The sequence below is a fragment of the Cyprinodon tularosa genome, unplaced genomic scaffold (assembly GCF_016077235.1).
Source record: "Cyprinodon tularosa strain WSP-4 unplaced genomic scaffold, ASM1607723v1 ctg10, whole genome shotgun sequence".
Taxonomy (NCBI): Eukaryota; Metazoa; Chordata; class Actinopteri; order Cyprinodontiformes; family Cyprinodontidae; genus Cyprinodon; species Cyprinodon tularosa.
Genome location: NW_024037782.1, coordinates 1,165,865 through 1,186,575, shown reverse-complemented (window position 1 = coordinate 1,186,575; position 20,711 = coordinate 1,165,865). Strand labels below are relative to the sequence as shown.

The 20,711-nt window shown below is 36.4% G+C and overlaps 2 protein-coding genes and 1 long non-coding RNA gene across 4 annotated transcripts; 1 reads left to right on the top strand and 2 right to left on the bottom strand.

The window, feature by feature from the left end:
• Window positions 1–306: 306 nt before the first annotated feature.
• On the bottom strand, window positions 307–6,991 carry LOC119789874 (protein ITPRID2-like). 2 transcript variants are annotated; one of them, XM_038295098.1, is made up of 6 exons: window positions 6,955–6,991; window positions 6,724–6,819; window positions 5,153–5,361; window positions 3,938–5,037; window positions 2,667–2,754; window positions 307–1,971 (listed from the first exon to the last, which is right to left on the bottom strand). In XM_038295098.1, the coding sequence occupies exons 2-6, from the start codon at window positions 6,768–6,770 to the stop codon at window positions 1,880–1,882; spliced, it is 1,536 nt and encodes a 511-aa protein (XP_038151026.1). In that variant the 5' UTR covers window positions 6,771–6,819; window positions 6,955–6,991; the 3' UTR covers window positions 307–1,879. The 2 variants fall into 2 exon arrangements, with proteins under 2 accessions (XP_038151026.1, XP_038151107.1); XM_038295179.1 differs by lacking the exons at window positions 6,724–6,819; window positions 6,955–6,991 and having other exon boundaries at window positions 5,122–5,261.
• A 354-nt stretch (window positions 6,992–7,345) lies between these two features.
• On the bottom strand, window positions 7,346–13,001 carry LOC119785903 (protein TESPA1-like). Its single transcript, XM_038288872.1, has 6 exons — window positions 12,703–13,001; window positions 10,048–10,234; window positions 9,852–9,894; window positions 8,918–8,958; window positions 8,369–8,422; window positions 7,346–7,389 (listed from the first exon to the last, which is right to left on the bottom strand). The coding sequence occupies exons 2-6, from the start codon at window positions 10,193–10,195 to the stop codon at window positions 7,346–7,348; spliced, it is 330 nt and encodes a 109-aa protein (XP_038144800.1). The 5' UTR covers window positions 10,196–10,234; window positions 12,703–13,001.
• A 723-nt stretch (window positions 13,002–13,724) lies between these two features.
• LOC119786256 lies at window positions 13,725–15,621 on the top strand. Its single transcript, XR_005281163.1, has 4 exons — window positions 13,725–14,490; window positions 14,577–14,640; window positions 15,094–15,230; window positions 15,528–15,621. It is a non-coding gene; the product is annotated as an uncharacterized LOC119786256 (long non-coding RNA).
• Window positions 15,622–20,711: the final 5,090 nt, after the last annotated feature.

Sequence of the window (20,711 nt, the reverse complement as noted above, 5' to 3'; positions counted from 1 at the left end):
TCAATGTCTGGACATTCCCCTCACAGTCACAGTAGATAGATGTGCTACTGCAGTTAAAAGTTTGGCATCTTCTTACCAGAGCTGTAAATAAATGAACGGTGCAGAATCTGAACTGTCCTTAGAAAAATCATAAGCATCACCTTAATCGAAGATTAGTGTATGCACATTTTTTGAAGTACATTTACTCTAAAACTCAAAGCTATAACTTTCTATCCAGTGGCTCTTAGTGGTGTAAACACCCTTGTTAAATGGCATATTTTTATAATATAAATAATTAGAACATCAAAAACTATTTAAACCCTTTTCTCCTGCATGAAAAATTACATATTTTGCACAATCCAAATTTAAGATGTTGGAGGGGAAGAAAGCTGTGATTACAGGTTTGCACGCATGTGTAGATCTTGCTGAAACAGCTTTGGATTATCAAATATTATGGATGTAATGACCCTGAAATAAATCCTGCATACTTCTAGGATGTCCTTTACAGTCAGCAACCTTAGCGTAGTTTGTAAAGAAAAGTTTGTTTATTAGGGTTTTTAAATCACTAGTGGCTGTTTGTTTTTTTATATAGTGGGCTGACATGAAAGTGGGGGACATGTGACCAAGGACCACAGGTCAGATTGGATCCCGGGTCAGCTATGTGGAGGACTAAAGGCCTCCATACATTGGTCGCACGTGTAAACCACTGTGCCACCGAAGCACACTCATAACATATGTGTTGAACCGGACTTTCAAAATTCAAATACCAAAGTATTACCTCTACCAAGTTATGCATGTAATTATCATCACTGTCACATTTTTTGTTTTTTTCACTGTAACTGTGATGATGAGAAAGCGGTGCTGTTCTGCTCACTCTCTATTTATCTGTTTCACCATAATCTGTAACTACTGCATTATGTATTGGTAAATAGATTTGTAACTCTCTTCTATTGTATGTGACTGTGCAAAGTGGGACATTTCTGTATGTTGTAACCATTGTTAGAAAAGGCAGGTATGCAAACAATTTTGGGTTTTTCCTAATCATTAAAACAAGGAAGTTAAAAGCCAGTTTTTATTTAAATTTGGTTGCTGTCTGTGTAGGCACTTTTATATGTAAAAATACAAATATGAGGTTTAATGGACATCGTTGATATCAAAAACATTTTTGTAAGATTTAAGGCTGTTTTTTACCCTGATTAAAAGTCTATTCCATCACATCCCGCTGTCCAAGTCTTTGTTTTTCTTTTTTCTTATGTTTTTGTGGGGAACACAGTAGCGTAGGTTGCAGGAGTTTGTGCTGCCGGTTGGAGCCTCAGTCCGTCCGCCTCAGCTGTTGTGGTCTTGAGCACTTTAGATGCGTCAGTGAGGCTGAGGGCAGGACTCAATAACCTCTATTCTACTACAGGGCATTTACCATTTCATACAAGCATGTTGTTTTTTTAGTTTATTTATGAGTAGCCCCCTTAAACATAAAAAAAAATAGCTGCATGAAAACAGACTATGAAAGCAGTCAAAAAGAGCCAAAGTGTCTGTCAACCCCCACCCCCCTTGGATGCTGGGAAGTCTAGCTTCCCTACATTATCATAAACTGAATCCCATAAAATGCTCATCTTACTCTTTGCCCTTTAGTAAATGCACCTTACTGTTTCCAGTTTAGCATGATAGTTTCTATAACCCGGTGTATATGCGAATGGGGTGATAAAGATTTCCAGTAAGGTCAAATTATGCATCAGGCTAACAAACAAAGGCTGCCTCCAGACAAGACAAATACATAATGGTGAGAGGAATGAATCCTTTGCATTTTAAGAGAGTTTATGTAAAGTCAGTGCTCAGATCCACTTTGGAAGCTGAAAAGGTTTCCATTTCCTGTTGTAAGCTTCAGTCCTGCCGTTCCTCTGCGTCACCTGCTGTGTCTGTCCGGTGACGGGATGACTTCTTCATCTGCGTAGCCGCTGCTGTCGGACTGCATGCTGTCACCTCGGACCACTTCACCTACACAGCCAGCAGAGGAAAACATTCAGCTCTTCTCCAGGTTCTGCAAACTACAAACTGCATAGCAGCTGCAGTCTAACCCGAATTTTGCAAAGGAAAAAGCATTGCTTCCCCTTGAAAAAGACACCTGCTCAGTGACCTGCATACAGATGTGCCTCTCACGCTTCCACAACATTAGAAAGTGTTCAAATCCCATCAAATTTCCTCATTTGTTATGTGTCTGTTATGTTTTTTCTAAAACACAAAGTAGTAAACAGTTGACTTATAATACCTGTTTTTTTATGAGAAAATCTGAATTATGTAGCTTGCATTTATGTTCTCCCTCCTGATGCATATTCACAGCAATTACAGCTGCAAGTCTGGGATATTTCTATCAACTTTACTCATCTGTGGACACGCAGCAAAACAGCTGCTGTCAGATTCACTTAGCTGACCGCAACAAATGAATTGATGCCCTAAAATGAGCCTTTAATTAATGACATTTTCTTTAACCGAGAAAGAAGAAGCAGATAAATAAAACTTGCAAACATGTTTAACACATAGGCGGCTGTTGCAGCGTAAGCTGATAACATCCTTTTTCTCGCTCATTCATGTCAGCTGTCATGGCGCTAGAATGTTTGCAGACCAAAATGTATAAAGAAAACATTGGTTTTGTCAAGTGTTGATGCAAAAAGTCAAAAATAAAAATGTGTTACCTTTGTTCGAATGTTTTCTGGAGTGTGATGAAGTGACTGTTCTTGCAGTGTCTGGTTGCCCAAAATCTTCCTCCCCTGCACTATGCACCTATTGAGGCAGAGGGGTTCAAACATATTTAACAAAGATACATTTTGTTTAACCAAGCTGAATAAAGAAACTACACTAAATATGCTAAGTTAAGCTCTTTTTTTTTTCTTTGTTTACTAGCTCCCAGATTTTCCCTGTATTCCAGTAATAAAATTAAAAAACGTAAAATTGAAAACTATTTTAGTGCTTTCTGCGAAATTATGATTTCAGGCAGGAAATTATGGCAGTAGATGAAAAGGGCTCTGCACTGCTTTGACAAGAACAAAAAAATCAGAAAAAAATCCTAAAATATGTATTTATCCTTAATTTGAGTAGGTACATAAGATGAGCTGCCACTGAAATTAGTATTTTTACCCTTAAAAAAAATAATGAGATATTATGCGCTTGAAATAAGACACTGCAGTTGTTTTTTCCTATTTTAAATGTAAATTGTCTTATTAGATTGGTAATGTGTCTCACTTATCTGCTAAATTAAAGAAAAAAAATCCCCTATTTTCAGAAAAAAATACTTAGATTTATATTTTTTGCAGAGTAAGAGTTAATTTGGTTCGGGCAGAGGGTCGTTATCTGTCATATTTCAGAAAGGTTTTTGCTCACTGCATTTTTCATATAGAATCAAATCAGTTGATAAATTGATGCCATAATGTGGGTAGTGGTAGAAGCAGGGGAGAAGCAGGGGTCAAAGTGGTGGAGGCGGTAACATGAACCGGAGTCTTTTAACACAAACTTTTTTAGATTTAAGTTTATATTGAACTCATACAATTGTTGCTCTTTTATGATTCAAATTTCTATTACTATTAGTTTTGAATTTTATTTGATTTCTCTTGCTTTGTTTTTGTGTTTTGCTCTTCAATGTTCTAAGCTTGTAAAAGAAAAATTATACCACAACAAAGAATAAATGAGAAGCCAAAACTAAGTATGAGGATCAAATTCAAGAAGAAACTTAGATCTATAGACTGAAGGTCCTTTTTATAGGGTTCTCAGCATTCCATACCTACTAATAAATATAGTTTAGTTAAACATTGACAGACTGATAATTGTTATTAGACTGCCTCATCCATTGGGTTCAGATTACTAAAACTTCCTACATTCCAGAGAAATCAACTAAGGCACAAAAAGCACAATTTAAACTCACTATCATACTGTGTTTATTGGAATTTAAAAGGCCTAAAAGTTTCTGTACCTCCTCCAGCTCAAACGAGTTGACATGCTGATGGTTACCGGAGAATTTGCCTAGGCTTGGATGTGTTAAAGGGTTCAGGTACTTTCCCTCTTCCTCATTGAATGGCTCCGCGGGTTTCCGCTTAGAGGAGGCAGGTGAGGCACGGCAGGAGTTAATGGAAGTAGAGAACACATCCTCATCTTCCAAGCCAGTCACAGTGATGCTGCAGGGAGCGGAGCTGCCACTGGGCTCCTGAACACTATGTGATCCGGATCCCTCCAGGGGTTGGTCCTTATCCGGCTCAGAGGAAAGGATTTCTTGTGCAGATTTCTGTGATGGAGAACATGGCCGATCTCTACTTGATGTCTGAGTGATATGGATGAATCGGTTCTTGTTCTGACAGGAGAAAGGAGCTCGATGTACACTCTCCACGATTTGAGGGCAGACTAGATCATATGCTACTTTGGCCCCAGGATTCAGCCCACCTGTCCTTGTGTCACTTGGTGTCAAACATGAGTCCTGATCCAAAGCCAACAGAGTCGCTGTTTCTATCACAGTTTCTCCTGATAAAGATGACGTTAGAGATGTTCTCACGTCATCTGCTTGGAAGAAATTATCAGCATTATCTGCATGTTTAGTGTCCAGTGTCTCCTCGAGGCTTTTATTTCCCCGCTGATAAAAGTCTGTATCGGCTACAGTCAGCTGCGTTTTCTCCATATCTTCACTATCTATTAGCAGACTCAAATCCCCACAAGATCCACACCTGTCATTTCCCCCCAAATCCAGCTTCTTAGCACTCCCAGTCTTGGATCTCAGCATTATATCCACCACTTCAGGAAGGCTGGATCTCTTTCTGGGTGAGGGCTGTGGAGAGGTGGACTCCGACCCCCGTGGAGAGCCGGTGTAAAGGCACATCTTGTTCACAGTGTCCTTTAGCCTCTCCACAGGAGAGCGAGGCTCGCTGCGGATGCTGGTCCTAAACCGTTCCATCCTCTCCACTGGAGATGAGAAGGTGAACTCCGGTGTGGCCAGCTTCTGGAGGGGAGTCCGAGACACGTGGGAGTAGAGGGAATAGAAGGCATTGGCCATGGCTGTGAGAACTTGCACTTGTCTGAAGCGACCTGTGAGAAGAATAGTATTTTAACAAACAGTTGGCAACAATTTCACTGCTTCACACATCTAACAAACAAGCTGACTCCACTGACATATAGATAGAGAGATGTAACGAATCCATACTAGCAAGTGAAAGGCTGGGGTCTTCCTCTCTTATACGGCGGATCTGGGCATCCAGGAAGAGGCGAAAGTTGATGCCCTGAGCCTGAGAGGGGAAGGTAAAGAATCGTGGTGGGATGCGTACAGTGACCTGAGGTTCTTCACAGCCAAAACCCAGCTCATATAGAGTCTCCTCTGCATCCTCTGAGTAGATTTGCAAAACCTCTGACACACTGAAAGAAACCCCCCACACATATACAGGGTTATTTGAAATAATAAGCATCACAACATTGATTAATTTCAAAAATGTATTTTAAAATGAAACTTGGTTTTATATATACAGGGATATTCAAGCATTTCCGGTTAATTTCATGGATTTATACTTGCAACCACTACTACTACTAAAAATGAATTTTACACTAGACTGATAAGAAAATGCTTTAAAATACACAAATGGGATGTTAAGACCAACACAGTAAAAGGGAGAACTTCTGACTGGAGTTTTCCAGTTCATTACTAGAAAAGCAGACTCTGTCCAAGCAAAACAATGCAAAGCTGAAAAAAGCCCATTTCTGTTCTCATCTTTTTCTTCTTAGTAGAGAATCCAGTTACTTTATTTATTTATTTATTTTTATTTATATTATCTGTATCTGCTTATCAATCTGTATAAGTAACCTGCTAAAGTCATTTGTGACTTTGCTGCATTTTATACAGATATGCATACAGCAGCATAGATATGAAATTTAAGCTTGGCAAAAGAGAATTTACAAATAAAAGGTGGAACCACAGCTTTAACTAAACGTCAAAACAAAACCAATTTACGGTATGTAGTTGGAGCAGATTGACAGGGTGTGATCTGTGCCTAGACTCAGAGCTCCAGGAGCCACAGCACTTATGTTTCAAAGACATGAGGATCAACCAACAGGATTCATTGTATCATGTTACATCAACTTATTAACCAGAGACAACCTCAAAAATGTCTCAGCCAGGCTAAACAGAAAAATAACGGTTTTGTTTTGTTTCTCAGGTCCAAAGTCCTCTCTTTAAAGGAACGTGAATTATCCATTTCTTTTCAAAACTCAAAGCTTGTAAAAGCACAAAATCAGTGGTGGTGGTCCACAGTGTTTTATGAGGTCAAAGATACATGCAACCATCACCAGGATTTAGAGCACTTAATGTATCCCTCTGCTGAAAAGCCCTATGGAGAGGAGGATTTCATTTACCAACAGGCCTTGGCAGCTATGACTGCCAAAAGTACCAACAGCAGGTTTGAAAACCATGTTATCACTGCGCTTGACTGACCAGAAAACCTAATTTTTTTTTTGTTTTTCACATTTGAAACCCCCTCAAAACTCCAGAAAAACCTTCACAACCCTCTAAACAATGTGGTGCTAAAACAGCTATTCGGATAAACTGGTTAATCAACCATTGAAAAATCACCTTCAGATAATTTAGAGACCAAAAAGTATTTAAATGGAGAACAAAGATAATTTACTGAAACAACAATTTAATGAGAGCAGTTATTAAGCCAAATCAGTAAAAAAAATCTATACAAAATAATATTTCTATGGCATTTTCCAATTTTCCAGCCTCACCTTGACACAGTTTTCCAAGTAGAGGAGGAAAGGCAGCTGGAGGCCATGCTGTGGCCCAGGTTCAATGATGGTGGGCATAATTTCTGACGGGGTGCACTAAAAATCAGATGTGTGAATCGTTATGATAGTCGAACTATCAAAGCAGGGACATATGAATTAACAAGCTCTCTGGAACTAATACCAGAATATACTGCATATATTCTGAGTTTGAGGATGGAGTAAACAACAAACCTGCTCCTGATCCTGCTGGGCTGTTTTGTGAGAAAAGGTTGCCTGGCCATGATAAACAAGAAAAAAAACCCAGCAAACCGACCAATCAACAACAGTTTTGAAAAAATGCTTTAGTATATTTAGATTCATTTGAAGGTGTTGGGTAGATTTCCATATAGTGATCAATTTAATGTGATCAGATAAACTATACTGTGCATTAACTTTATTTACCACACAAATTCTAGTAATAATACCTAGTAATAATTTCTAGAGAAATTCTACCACATGTCTGTGCCATAAAACCTGAATTTTTGATAATAACGTAATTATTTTGGACATTAAAGACTAAATCCCATCAGTTATGATCTGATGAGATGTGTAGAAAACACTTTAAACAGTAAATAGTTTCTACTTACCCACAGGTGTTTGGAGTTTCCCCAAAGTTTAAAACAGAGGCTGAGAAAATAAAATAAACATTACATGTTTTTTTCAAATCTTTTAATCTACCTCCTGTTTTCAGAGGTTTTATTTAAGCATTGTATTGATAATACAGGTCTTATATTTATTAAACATGTTTTAAAAGCTGAATTTGGTATTTACTTCAAACATCTATGTATGATATCCAAATTTGTTTGATATTGCAAACTGTTTTAGTGTGACAAAACAGCTCAAACAAAATCATTGTATTCTATGACCTAGATTTAATAGTGTATCGTCAGAGTGAATCTGACAAATAAACAAAACATCTGTGTCCAAACAATGAAAGTTTGTTTTTTTGTTAGATTTAAACGATGCTCAGATAACTTCAAATACCACCAGTTCTCATAGAGCTAGAGCTGTGGGATTTCCACTAATTTCTTTTACACTCTGTTCTTTCCTAATCCACAAAATGAAGCAACTTCATGCCTTAATGTAGATCTTTTTTATCCTTTTAGTTACTCTTTTATTATAACTGTTATTTAATCCTTCGGAAATCACCATTGCATAATAACTAGTATGCAAGGACACAAAATAGTCTGATAAGAAAATGTGGATAGCTTCTATTTTAGGTGTAAAAAAAATCCTGCATGCTGATGCATTAATGGAGTTTAAAAATAACCATGACCAAACCATTTGCCTATTTAAAACATTTGCTGGGTCATTACTTCCTCTTACCTGTCTGCATCTGCCAATACAGTTTAACAGCCAAGTCATGTTTCAGATAACCAAATATTTCCCTTTGAGCAAATAGAAACTGTTTGCGATATGAATTTATAGGCTTTTAAATAAAATATAACTTGATATCTTAACCTTTTTTATATTTATGTTATTATTTTTGATTTTCTTTTTACAATTATTCTCTTCCTGCTGTGAAACACATTGGTACAAATTATCATTTGTAACATACTTTGAAGAATAAAGTGACATTTGTGTTTGAGTTTATGCATGAACTTACCATCAGCTCCAAGACTTAGATCGTCAGAACAGGTGTTAGCTTGAAGTGCAGACTCTAAAAAAGGCAATCAGATATTAAAATGTGATTTATTTGTGTTCTAAATTAGACATCATGCAAATGCTGCATGCAAAATGTAAACTAGGGATATTGGCTTAAATATCTGCAGCATTTGCATTTATTCAATGTGTGCATTTACAATATGAGCTCATCTGAGTGAACATGATACTGAATCTGGAAAACTGTGTTTATCCTGCAATTCAACCTTATGTCATATTAAGTTATCACATTTATAAATTCCTTTCCTCATTAAGTTGAATGAGGATCATCAGTTAAATTCTAAACATAGATCAGGTAATATATTACTAAATACATTTTACATAATTCTGCTATTAAACACAGGTTGAAGAAGTTTTCAAGTAAAAACTCTACATGAAAATGACAAATATGAGTTTTACTAAACTATGAACATTTGAATACATTTTGATTTTTAGTTTCCATTTTTTCAAGCAAAATAATATCTAGTAGGTAATAGCAAGGGACATATCTCACCAAAACTTAGCTGGCCTTTGTTCGCCAAGCTGACATCAGATCTGTGAAACACATTGCAGTTTTAAACACATGAACACACAAATTAAGCCTGTTTCATTTGCATGCTTCTATCAAACGTGGGGTGTTGTTTGCATTTCTGGCTTAATGTAACAAATGTAAGCAGCTAAGGTTACAGTGAAAGTTTTTTTTGGACACTTTATAACCAGCAGTTTTCAATTGGCTGCTGAGGTCTTGCAACTTCCTCTTGTAGAAGTATTAGCATTCAGGTTAACGCTAAGCCAAACAGCTTATTTTCGTTTTCACTTCTGAGAAAGCATTCAACCACATTCAGCCATTCCTTCAATGCTCCCAGCAGGGGTTTCAGGGCCCCACTTACAGTAGATGCTGATTTACTGTCATCTAGCCTGTTTCTGTATTTCATAAGTGTTTCTTTCCCAACGACTGACATTTAAAGCAATAAAATATTGTTCCTGCTTCCAACGGTTATTTTAGTTAAACACAAAGAAAATTTGTATTTCTTTCAACTTAAACCAAAAGGTAACTTTAAATACGACGATTATACTTTTTTTAACAGCCTTTTGTTTTCTTTTAAATCTTATAAGCATTGGTAAACCAACGAAAAAAAAAAAAACTAACTTAAGAGAAAGCCACCTTTGTGTGCTCAGTTTGTGGTTGATTGCAAGCTTACTTTTCTTATTCTCTGTTTCCATTGGAACTATAAGAATGTATCACCTCAGGCTACTGCAGCAGAAGAAAAAAAACATTTCTATGTAGCAACCTGACAGAGCTACCTTCCTGCACCGTCTGACTTCAGAGAGTTTCCACTCTGTGTTCTGTTGTTTGCTTTAGTTTCCAGTGATATAGATCTTACAGCTGGAAAATGCTAAAAGTAAGCAGTTATGAACTCATTAAAGAACAAAACAATTTGACTCACCCACAACCAAGCAGCCAGTTCTCAATCTTTCCAGTGAAGCCAGCTGTGAAAATGACACCTATGAGTACTCTTACTAAAATAAACAGGGTACGCTTTAAAAACCGAATTTCTTGTTCAGTTTAATAAAGTAAAGAAAAAACCTGCTTCAAAACTACAATGCAATGAGCTTTCCACATAGTAATGTCTTTGCTCTAACCATCAGAAAAGACGTCATCATCATCTGCTATGGAGGCTGAGGCTGCAACGTTTGACAGCGGACCCTCTGGATCCTCTACAGTTGGCCACTGTCGGCTGCTGTTGATCCAGGCTCGCCGCCTGATGGTGGACGATGGCGTATCCATCATCTCAACTCACAAACAGCTGCAGAACATCATGGGTTAAAACTGCAATACGAAGACAGAAAAATAAAAGTAGTTTAAGGTCTGAAATGCTGCTTAATTTACTAGATTGAGGCTATAAGATTTTAGGATTTGAAAGCATTGTAATCAAATTAAATGTGGTTATTAAATGGAGCCTATCCCCAGCTGTCTACGGGCGAAAGACGGGGTACACCCTGAATAGGTCGCCAGTCTATCGCAGGGCAACACAGAGGCAAAAGGACACCCATTCACACACTCACTCCGACCTAAGGAGAATTTAGAAAAGCCAATTAACCTAACAGTCATGTTTTTGGACTTTGAAAGGAAGCCGGAGTACCTGGAGAGAACCCACACATGCACAGGGAGAACATGCAAACTCAAAGCAGAAAGACCCTCGACCAAGAATCGATCCTGGAACTTTCTTGCTGCAACTAAAAAAGAGATGCAACCACCTCATCCAAAGGGGGTTAAAAGTAAAATTTGGTTATTAAAAAAGTATGCATACAGCTGGCTGGACATCTGACTGAAATCAGTTTTCTATACCTGACCCATACTTATAAGATAGACAAATTAGGCTGCTAGGAAATATTTTCTGTGGAGAAACACAAATAATCAAACCAAATGATCTCCACCCATTGTTCTTATTAAAGTAATCCAACTTTAAAACAACTCTGGCTGCAGGGTTGACTGAATGGCCCCATTAACCAACTGATTCCATCTTGCTATGTCAGTGCTACTTTATATAGAGAAAAAAAAAAAAAAAAAAGGATGTTTTTCTGTGTAATAAGTAAGGAATTTTATATTTAGGTTATTCAACTGTAACTTTAGTAATCGATATGTTGCATTATTTTGCAAAAGGGAGAAAAGGTGTTGATTTTTTATTTTAAATAAAAGTAAACATTAACGTCAGTGAGTTAGATTTGCAAGCTTTCCTGATACTGCTTTACTTTTTTGTTCCCTGATTGGCCATGGGTGTGATCGGTCATATCAGATATATCAGGTTAGTTGGGAGAAATTAAAGGAGCTCACCAACGTAGCAAGGAGAATGAAGACCATGGATTCTACTGCACACCAAAGTGCATAGAAAAGCTAAAAGAGAAGGGCATGGGTGACAACAAGAATATCAACAAACCTCAATGGATGGAGCAGGTCAAACTGAAAGGTCAAACTATCTTTTTTTTTTTTTAAACATGTTTTGTTGGCATACTCCAAACCATAAAACACATGTAACAACTCAGACATTTAAGGGAAGTGCTACACACTGAAGGCAGTCATTCTAGATTTCTAGACATCAAAGAATATCATTTTACTTTTTCAAAATCACAAACCATACCCAAAAGCAAAGAAAGAACCAAATAACACCTCCAGCTTTCTGAATTAACATGCAGGCCAACATGGTCTATTTAATACCAACATTAAATAGACCGGCACAACATTAAAATGTGACCACAATCATGGTGACATATTTCACCAGAATGGCTGCCATTCAGCTAACAGGCAGCTAAAACCATATATGAATTGCTGAGGCTTTATTGGCATAACACTTTCTTTTTATTCACTGCCAAATTCCTGTTGTTCAGGTCAGTCTCCTACTGACAACCAGTTAGAGAGTTAGAGAATTTGACCAGACAAACCGGAAAATGCTGAGTGCAAAATTACTGGAATCTAGTAAGAATGGACACAATTTCCTTTCGCATGTCAAAACAACTAGAGTTATCAAATTAACGATAAATGATTGCATCAGTGCAGTAAAGTGGCAATGATGCAATACACTAACTTTCTAGATCGGCTTTACAAAATCCATTTAAACTTTTTCAAATGGATAGAAGACGGCAGGGGAATACACTTCCTAAATTCACGTTTCTTGATGAATTTTAGAAAGTTTTTCAGTCCAAATGTGGCACCACTAACATTCTATCCCAAATTGCATTATTTCAGCTGTAAGATTACAGGTACCTCTGGGTTTAAACATGTAGCTGTAAGTTTAGACTACAGTACAACATCGTATACACTACTATGTAATGAACGATGAACACATACTTGGACCAAGACAAAACTAAAGTGACACATCAACTCAGAATCCAATCCGATTTGGGAAACATAACAAATAGCCTATGGCACATAAGGACAAACGCTATGAATCAGAAACCTTTATACATAAACTAACTTACCAGGAGAAGAAACTTATCTCTTCTAAAATTTGCACTGCTCTATCCCGGCCTCTTCTATCTCCATCTTTATGAGCCACTTTTTTAATCAACAAAGTGTGTGATGCCAGCAAAAACTAAGAGCCTATGTGCATCATTTAACTAATAGGTACATTTTAAAAATTACTACATTTAGATATAAGGACAGCATTCAAAGGACAAAAATCTATATTAAAGGTAATCAAAGTTAAGACCAAGAAAGTAAAAAATAAAATGTAAAAAGTTGAGCTGAAGTATTCAACTATCTCTGCACAATAATGTGAAGTGAACAGAGATAGATTTTACCTGCATGCTCAGTGCTGCAGGTTGCAGTTGTGTTTCAGCGGCGGGCTGGCTCTGGTTTCCTGTTAAACCGGACTCACTGAGGCTGCAGATACTTGGAGCGACTTCATCCACAGCTTCTTATCGGGCTGCTGAAACAGGCCGGCCTCTATCATCAGATATGCGCCCAGAGATAAGCTGCCGGAGTTTGAGCTGATTTCCACAGAATGGCGTCGCTCAAACAGCGCGGGAGGGTTGAAGTGAAGCCGATCGGCAGCTTCTGTCTGTCTGAGGAAGTAACTTTGCATCTCATTTGACAGAGTGCAGTTATCTGCGTGGCGTGGGACGCAGCCGCGGCACATCCTGCGCGAAACAGGCGCTCATTCTGACAGGCTGCTGGAAAGGTCAGGGGGGGAAACGCTGCTGTTTGACTTGATTTCCAGAACAGAAAAACAAAATTATGGTATCATCAGAGTAATTGCTTAGTTAAATTTTAATCTAGGGTTTCCTGTCACCTCCATATTCCCAATTTCTCACACTAAAAAGGTTAATATCCAATGGTTTATTTTCTCTTTACCTGGTGCTTTTTTTTAGTCCCAGTTTTAGTCCATGTTTTTTCCTCACAAGTTAAATAATAAATGCTCTGTCTACTTCAAATGTTTTTGGCATTAACTTCCCTGGTAAAAAAAAAATGTGCTTTATTGTATTTCAAGTATATTCATATTTCCTATAGTTTACTGAAAATGTACTTAGACAAATTGTACTTTTTGTAAATATATAAAAAGTATACTAACATTACGCTTTCATGCTAATACTTTTAACACACTTTAACATAATTACACTATGTTACACTTTATAGAAATATATTATTAAAAAAGTATACTTTAAGTGAAAGTTATGTGTAATTTCTAAAGTGTACTTATTTTAAATTTGTTTTTACATATATTTTTGCTATATTTTAAATTGTATGCTCAAAGTTGTCATTGTAACGTACATTGAAAGCATATTTTAAAAGTACACATTTTAATATCGACACTGTAATATTAAGTTTGAGTGCATTTTAAGTTACATTTGAATCTAATTATGAAGTGAAGTTATATACGCTTGTACTTCAGGTAATTCTTTTGGAAAGTGTTCAATAGTATAACTACAAAAATGCACTTAAACCCTATTATGCAATTTTGTGCTGTGTGTAAAGTACACAGATAGCAATTATTGCAGTTGTTATGTAATGTTTAATAAGTTTTGAAAAAGAAATATGATACAATACATCTTACACACAAAACCACATTGAACAAAACACTAAATGTTCACTTCAAAAGTACAGGTGCACAAAAATGTGTGTTCTGCTGAAAAGCAAGTGGTTTAAAGCTGGTGCAGTGCTACATTATGATCTAACAAATAGCATAACCCACATTGCAACAGAAAAGTTAATACTGGCCAAATGCAAAAGAAATAAACTTAACACATTACAATTGTCTCAAGTGTTCAAAAAAGAACATTTCATTAGTATTGTTTAATGGATCAAAGCAGGGCTACTGCAAACAAGACCAATTGGTGAGTGCACATATTTAAAAGTCGCTGACAGCACTTCATGCATATAGGAGTGATATGTGGAGGTTGTTTGGCCTTGATGTCTGTAAAGTAGTAGCTCCCCAAGAATTTTAGTCTTGGGGAGTTTTTGGTTCAGTACTGATATCAGAATTCCCATAGACTTTGAATGCACCACACCTGCACAGCAGTTAGTCACGGCTCCTCCCTGCTCAGAGCTAGCGTGCTTTTCTTTTAAGGCCTTGGTCTGCATGGAGAGAGGTAACTTTCAAAACATTCCCATTTGGTTTTGAAATCTTAAGATATCTGTATAAAACGCGATTTTGATTATTATATTTGTATTGTAGAAACAGGAGATGTAATCGGTTGAGCAGGAAGATTTGCTGTATTATTGTGTTGAAGAATATCCTGGTGAGTTCACATGAACCTGTGAATGAAATATATATATTTTTTGAGATGTAAAACCAGTCAGGATATAATGTTTTGTAATATATGTAATTTTACTAGCTCTTTTGATTTATTGAATGCATTAGCACAGTGAGAAGGAGGCTAACACACCCCCCATGTGCTCTTCTAAAAAAGAAAATGCACTTTCAAGCTAGCTACATCTTGTGTGATGTTGCTGTAAAACCCCCACAAGGGGTTAACGTAAAATTAACCCTTCATAGGTGTCCTGGATTGTTTTTTCCAGATACAAGTATTGACTACTGACCATAATGATTTCTTAGACAGTGAACCACATGTAAATTGATAATTTTACTTTATATTTTTGTCTGTATAAATGTGGTAAAAACCAATTTATATTATGGTGATTACATGATTTATTTTCCAATTGAAGTAATTGCTCTGCACATTTGTGTGCAGGCTGTTTTTTTTTTTACATAGTTGCAGAATCTGCTGTTACAGCTGAGCGGTTCATTGTATGGACTGGACTAGACTCCACCAGAGATGTTGATGCAGAATGTTCCCAATGTGAATGCCATCCGGTTCCCTGGAGGGTGGTAGGAAAAACAAGGAAACTTAAGGATTTTTCTTCCCTTTCTTTCTGCGGATTCATAATTTTTTTCTTTTCTGAGATCTCTGACAATTTTTGTTGTTACTTTGTTTAATTTTTTTGATCAGATCTGATAAAACCACTTGATGCATCAGATTTATTTAAATTCAACTGAAATGGACAATTTTTTTTTCTGGTGCACTTATGGACCCTGGTATATCATACTGATACAATTTGTCAGACTTTTCTGATGTACTGCTCAAAAATACTATGAATTTACAGTATCTCTCTGTTTGGTTAACAGACGCTGTTCTTCTGGAGTTTCCGTAGACAAGTGTCTCTGATGTGCGCACGGCCATCAGACGAAAATGTAACAATGAGCAGTTCAGCCAAAAAAAGGAAAATAATGTGTGGTGGGCGTGTTTTTGTATGGTGCGAGGGTTTAGGGGTGCAATAATAAGGAATGTTGTTTTTCATTGTTCAGTATTCCTCTGCGTTCTTTAAAGTTTATTTGTAATGTTTAGGTCTGCTGCCTGAAATTGACATATTTCTACAAAGTGTACTAAAGTACCAATATTTGAAAATGTGTTGTAAGTTTTATAATGAAAATGGTTAACGTCGATATGTAAATGTTTATACATTCTGAGATAGTACAAGTTATATTATTTGTAATGTACTATAATTTGGACATGTTTCAAATACATTAAAGTATATTTTTTCATCTGCACGGAAGTATATCCACAAGTCTTTCAGCATTTAGTATACTGTTAATACATTTGCAAGAATGTGCAAGGTAGAAAGTAGTATAGCAATGTAATGATAAAGTATATTTACTATTAACTGCAAAGTATGCTTTTTTAGTAATTGGAATAAGCCAACAGTATAATTAAGCATATTATTACCACAGTAAGAGTATATTAAAAGTATAAAGCTTATATATTTTTAAGACACTAACAAATCATTTTTAATGTAGTTATAATACAACCATAGTGCACTTTAATTTGACTAATTAAGCATATATTAGTACATATAAACTCATATACTTAAAGTATACAAAATATACTTTAAGTTGTTCCACTTTAGCACATCAAAGTACACTAAATACACTTCAAGTTGAGCTTGTCCACAATTTAATTACAATTAAAATATATTTAGTACAAAATTAGTTGTTCCAAAATAGCATCCTTCAAGTTAACTAATCATAAACACACTTAAAGTATAGTAATGATTAGTGTGCCTTCAAGTACACAAAAGTATGCTAAATTTTAGTACACTTAGCACATTTATTTTTCAGCAGGGTTAATCAACCTGGTTAGTTATTTTAACACATTTGTTTCATGGGTTGGACATAAAACTATTGTGTTAAAGTAACTAAATATGATAAAGTAAATGCCAAAAGCATTTGCATCATTTTTTTTTCAGTGTAGTTTAATAATCTCCAGTTGGAATTTGGGAGTAATTAAACCAACAGAAATATTTTAATTCTTAAAGCTTCAGGTTTGCATCTCAAACCCATAGAGCTCCACAAAAAGAAAAAAAGAACCATTGCATTTTATTTTTCAAAAGACCAGCTCATTTATCCTGGATTGATAGACGATAAATCCACAGGGATGTTTTTCTTTTTATTGTTACTTTTCTTATTCATTTATCTTTATTTTGATCCATTGAATATGTTTAAAAACTTAATTTCCATCACACCTTCCAAACTGAAACATCCAGAGAAGTGCTGTCTCCTGTCATGGTGAGTTTTTCTAAAATCTACAGCCTCCTAGGAGGTCTGAATTGTTCAGCCGTTTTGTCAATTGTAACAAAAACTAATAACATAATGAATGAAGCTTTTTAATCCTTAGCCTATTACCAAATAATCATACACAGTGTAGTTTGCACAGGTTTCGATTACGCTGGTTCCTGTATCAGTGCTGGTAGTTCCTCATTGTTTAATTTACTTGAACTGCAGAGAAGAATTATTAAACAACGTTGTGAAATTCTCAGTTTTAAGTATATTTAAGATGCAAGTATTTCAGGACGGCCCATTCTGCTTTACTTCAGTTCTCTAAAAATCACCAAAATGTAGAAGATAATGTATATTATGGGAGCTACAGACAACTTATTGTTACTCAGTAACATTTACTGTGCAATACAAATTCTACATTTTGCCACTTTGTTTCTGTTAGATCCTCTGAAAACCTACAACCTATAGCTGCACCTGACCTCTGACAATGTTTCCTGCCCAAACTATTTACAATTCTCACCCCAAGGTTTGGTGAGAAGTTGGCAGCCCTGCATATGCACCATGCATAATTTTATTTTGCAGATTTGAACATTTAGCAATTATTTAAGACTCTTAATTACTTTGGTGTTCAATTATTATATAGGCTATAGTAAACCCTATATAACAATTTCAACCTGTTATGTTATAAACAGCTGATAACAACTTGAAAAGTTTCTTATCTGACTTGATCAGATTTTTGCTTCAAGAAATAGATGGCTAATGCCATGAGTCCATTTGGTGGATGTTTCTGATGTACATGATCTCTAAATGATCTGCTCGCATGGTTCTTTAGGGCCTCCTTGCACACCTGCTAATCCATAAGGTCACCCTTTAAAAGGATTCATAATCCACCTCGCTCTTTTAAGTCTCCTCTACTAAGTCATTCTAGTGCTCTTTGCACTCAGTCTCTTGGATGATTCCTTCTGAGGGATTTTGACTGCAAGATTTGTTCTGCTTAACTTAAATTCAGATATCAAGTTCAGACAGAATACCCCAAAGAGGCTGTCTTCTGCAGCATAACAAGACTGAAAAGTTACCCTCTACATCTTATTTTCTTTGATGAGACTTTGTCACTTACAGGTTCCTTCTTCACCAATAAGATTTTGAAGTTAACACTACAAATGTAATAAATAGCTATTAAAGAATACATATTTTAAACATTTTCTTAAATGAAAAGGCAACAGTCTATGGGCAAAAGGTTGGGGAACAGTCCAACGCAGGGCAACATGGAGACATACGCATGGGCGGTTCTAGACAGGGGCCAACAGACCCCGCTAGTGCCCCCGTAGAACAGGTCATGGTCCCTGTTATGACCCCTGCACTGAAAACATACACTGCAAAAATCCAAATATGCATAATTTTCTTCTTGAAAAAGTGATTTTTTCCTTGATTTCAGATATATGCCAACATAGTAAGTGGATTTACATTTGAAATAGAAAAACCATTAAATTATTTCAACTGCATAATAACTAATTATCTTATTTTGAAGAGCAAACATACTTATTCTTTTGGCAAATCGGCATAATCTTCTGGTTAATTAAGCGCAAAAATTTCTTATGATGACATGCACTGATAGAAAAGACTAACTGGTTTCATTCTCTCAACAATTTAATATTTCAACTTAACAAATTACTTCAACAATAATTGTAAAGTTGCATATCTTTAAGCTTCAGTCATAAGATAGGATCACAGTTTTCATCTGTTAGATCAGGAGACTGCAACTTTAGCTTTGTGGCCGACTAAATATACTAAATGGTGCGTTCTTGCCCTGTTTCTTTCATGCATTTATTTTTTTTGTTTGCATTATTCTTTTGTTCTGTGGCCCCATAAAATACACTGGATCATCCGGGCGTCCCTTGTACAGTTCATCATACAACCATGCAACATACACCTAAGAACATTTTAGAGTCACCAATGCCCCAGAGAGAGCCCATGCAGAGGGGAGAGCAAACTTCCCCCAGACCAGGAATCAAATCTAGGACCTTCCTTCTGTGAAGCAACAGTGCTACAATGCTACAGTACTACAGAGAGGAGGTGGAGCAGCTGGTGGACTGGTGCAAAGATAAAAACCTGGTCCTGAATGGGGAGAAGACGAAGGAGATCATCTTGGACTTCAGGAAGAACCGGCCTAACCACGTTCCACTGGTCATCAACAGCTCAGCTGTAGAGGTGGTCAGCACTCCAAATTCCTGTGGGTGAACATCACAGACACCCTCACCTGGACTTTAAACGCCACCTCACTAATCACTAACCGCATCATACTGATAACACATAACCAAAAATACTGCATATGTGCATCATATATGTTAATGCTCTCAACTTCCATATCAATGCATTTGTTACACTTTGTTTTTTCTCTCACACTGTTTACATTTGATTACTGCTGCAATTTAAGGAATGTAAATGTTCATTTACTGACTGAAAGCTGTACTAAATGAAATTTAGTTTTATATACACTCTGTGTATACAAATGACAATACAAGTTGTCTAAGTCTAAGTCAATCTGTGCCACCCTGTAGCTCCCTTTCATATTGTTTTTTTTTGTAACTTAATCAGAGGTGTCAAATAACAAAGTACATATACTTCGTTACTGTACTTAAGTACACTTTTTAGGTATCTATAGTTTACTCCATTACTTATTTTTCTTCCTACTTCTGACTTCTACTCATTATATTTTCAAACAAGTATCTGTACTTTCTATTCCTTACATTTTTAAAACTAACATTACTCGTTACTCTTGGCTTCGGTTTAATGTTTATAAATATCTATTTCACGTCATGTGCGCCATCCAATGCAGATCATTGGCGCCATCCATATCTAGTGTAATTGGATGAGTCATATAACACAGGCATCCCCAACCTTGGTCTTCGAGGCCCGCTGTCCTGCAGGTTTTAGAGGTTTCCCTGCTTTAGCACAGCTGATTATAATGATTGCAGTAGCCCAAAAGCCTGTTAATCAGCTTTCAATTAAAATCAGCTGTGCTGGAGAAAGGAAACCTCTAAAACCTGCAGGACAGTGGGCATCGAGGACCGAGGTTGGGGATCCCTGATATAACACAAACACTCATTGGTGAGCTATTCGTATAATTTGTGCTGACACCAAAGGAAATCATCAGAAGCAAGCAGGTGTTCTTCAAACTGCAAATGTGAATTGTTTCTATACCATGCTACAATGTAGGATTCAGATAAAGATGCCGAAAGGTCGGACACAGGCGAGAGCGTATCAGGAGATGGAGACCAACAAGACCTCCCTCATCCTCATCCCTCATCCTATCTCAAAGAATTTTCGAAATAGTCGAAAAATTGAGCTTTCAATTCATATAGCGGCATCTGGCTGTTTTTTAAAGTTTACTTTATACTTTAAGTAGTTTTTGGAGCACGTACCTTTTCACTTTTACTTGAGTAAAGAGGTCAAGTTGATACTTCAACTTTTACCAGAGTGTTTTTAAACTGCAGTATCTATACTTCTACTTAAGTAAAAAATGTGTGTACTTTTGACACCACCATTTATTTTTTTATATAATTTTATAGTCCTTGTTTGTAAAGATCATTGAATAAAGTGTTTGAACAAACTTGTCAAGCATCAATTGATCTGTATCTATTGTTTTATACTACATGTCTATGAGACCTACTTTCTAATTTTTCTCTACAATGTTTGAAATACTTTTTCTATGTCAGATGAGTTAATGGCATGAGGAAATGTGTTAGAATGATGATT

What these genes read in the sequence shown, in the direction of transcription:
- LOC119789874 (XM_038295098.1), bottom strand. Translation starts at nt 6,770, where the DNA reads ATGGCCTCCAGCTGCCTTTCCTCCTCTACTTGGAAAACTGTGTCAAG. An exon ending in ACTCGTTTGAGCTGGAGGAG is followed by an intron (nt 2,755 to 3,937) that starts GTACAGAAACTT and finishes CTGCCTCAATAG; the next exon opens with GTGCATAGTGCAGGGGAGGA. An exon ending in CAGAAAACATTCGAACAAAG is followed by an intron (nt 1,972 to 2,666) that starts GTAACACATTTT and finishes CTGGCTGTGTAG; the next exon opens with GTGAAGTGGTCCGAGGTGAC.
- LOC119785903 (XM_038288872.1), bottom strand. Translation starts at nt 10,195, where the DNA reads ATGATGGATACGCCATCGTCCACCATCAGGCGGCGAGCCTGGATCAAC. An exon ending in TGATGACGTCTTTTCTGATG is followed by an intron (nt 9,895 to 10,047) that starts GTTAGAGCAAAG and finishes TCATTTTCACAG; the next exon opens with CTGGCTTCACTGGAAAGATT. An exon ending in CAAAGGCCAGCTAAGTTTTG is followed by an intron (nt 8,423 to 8,917) that starts GTGAGATATGTC and finishes TGCCTTTTTTAG; the next exon opens with AGTCTGCACTTCAAGCTAAC.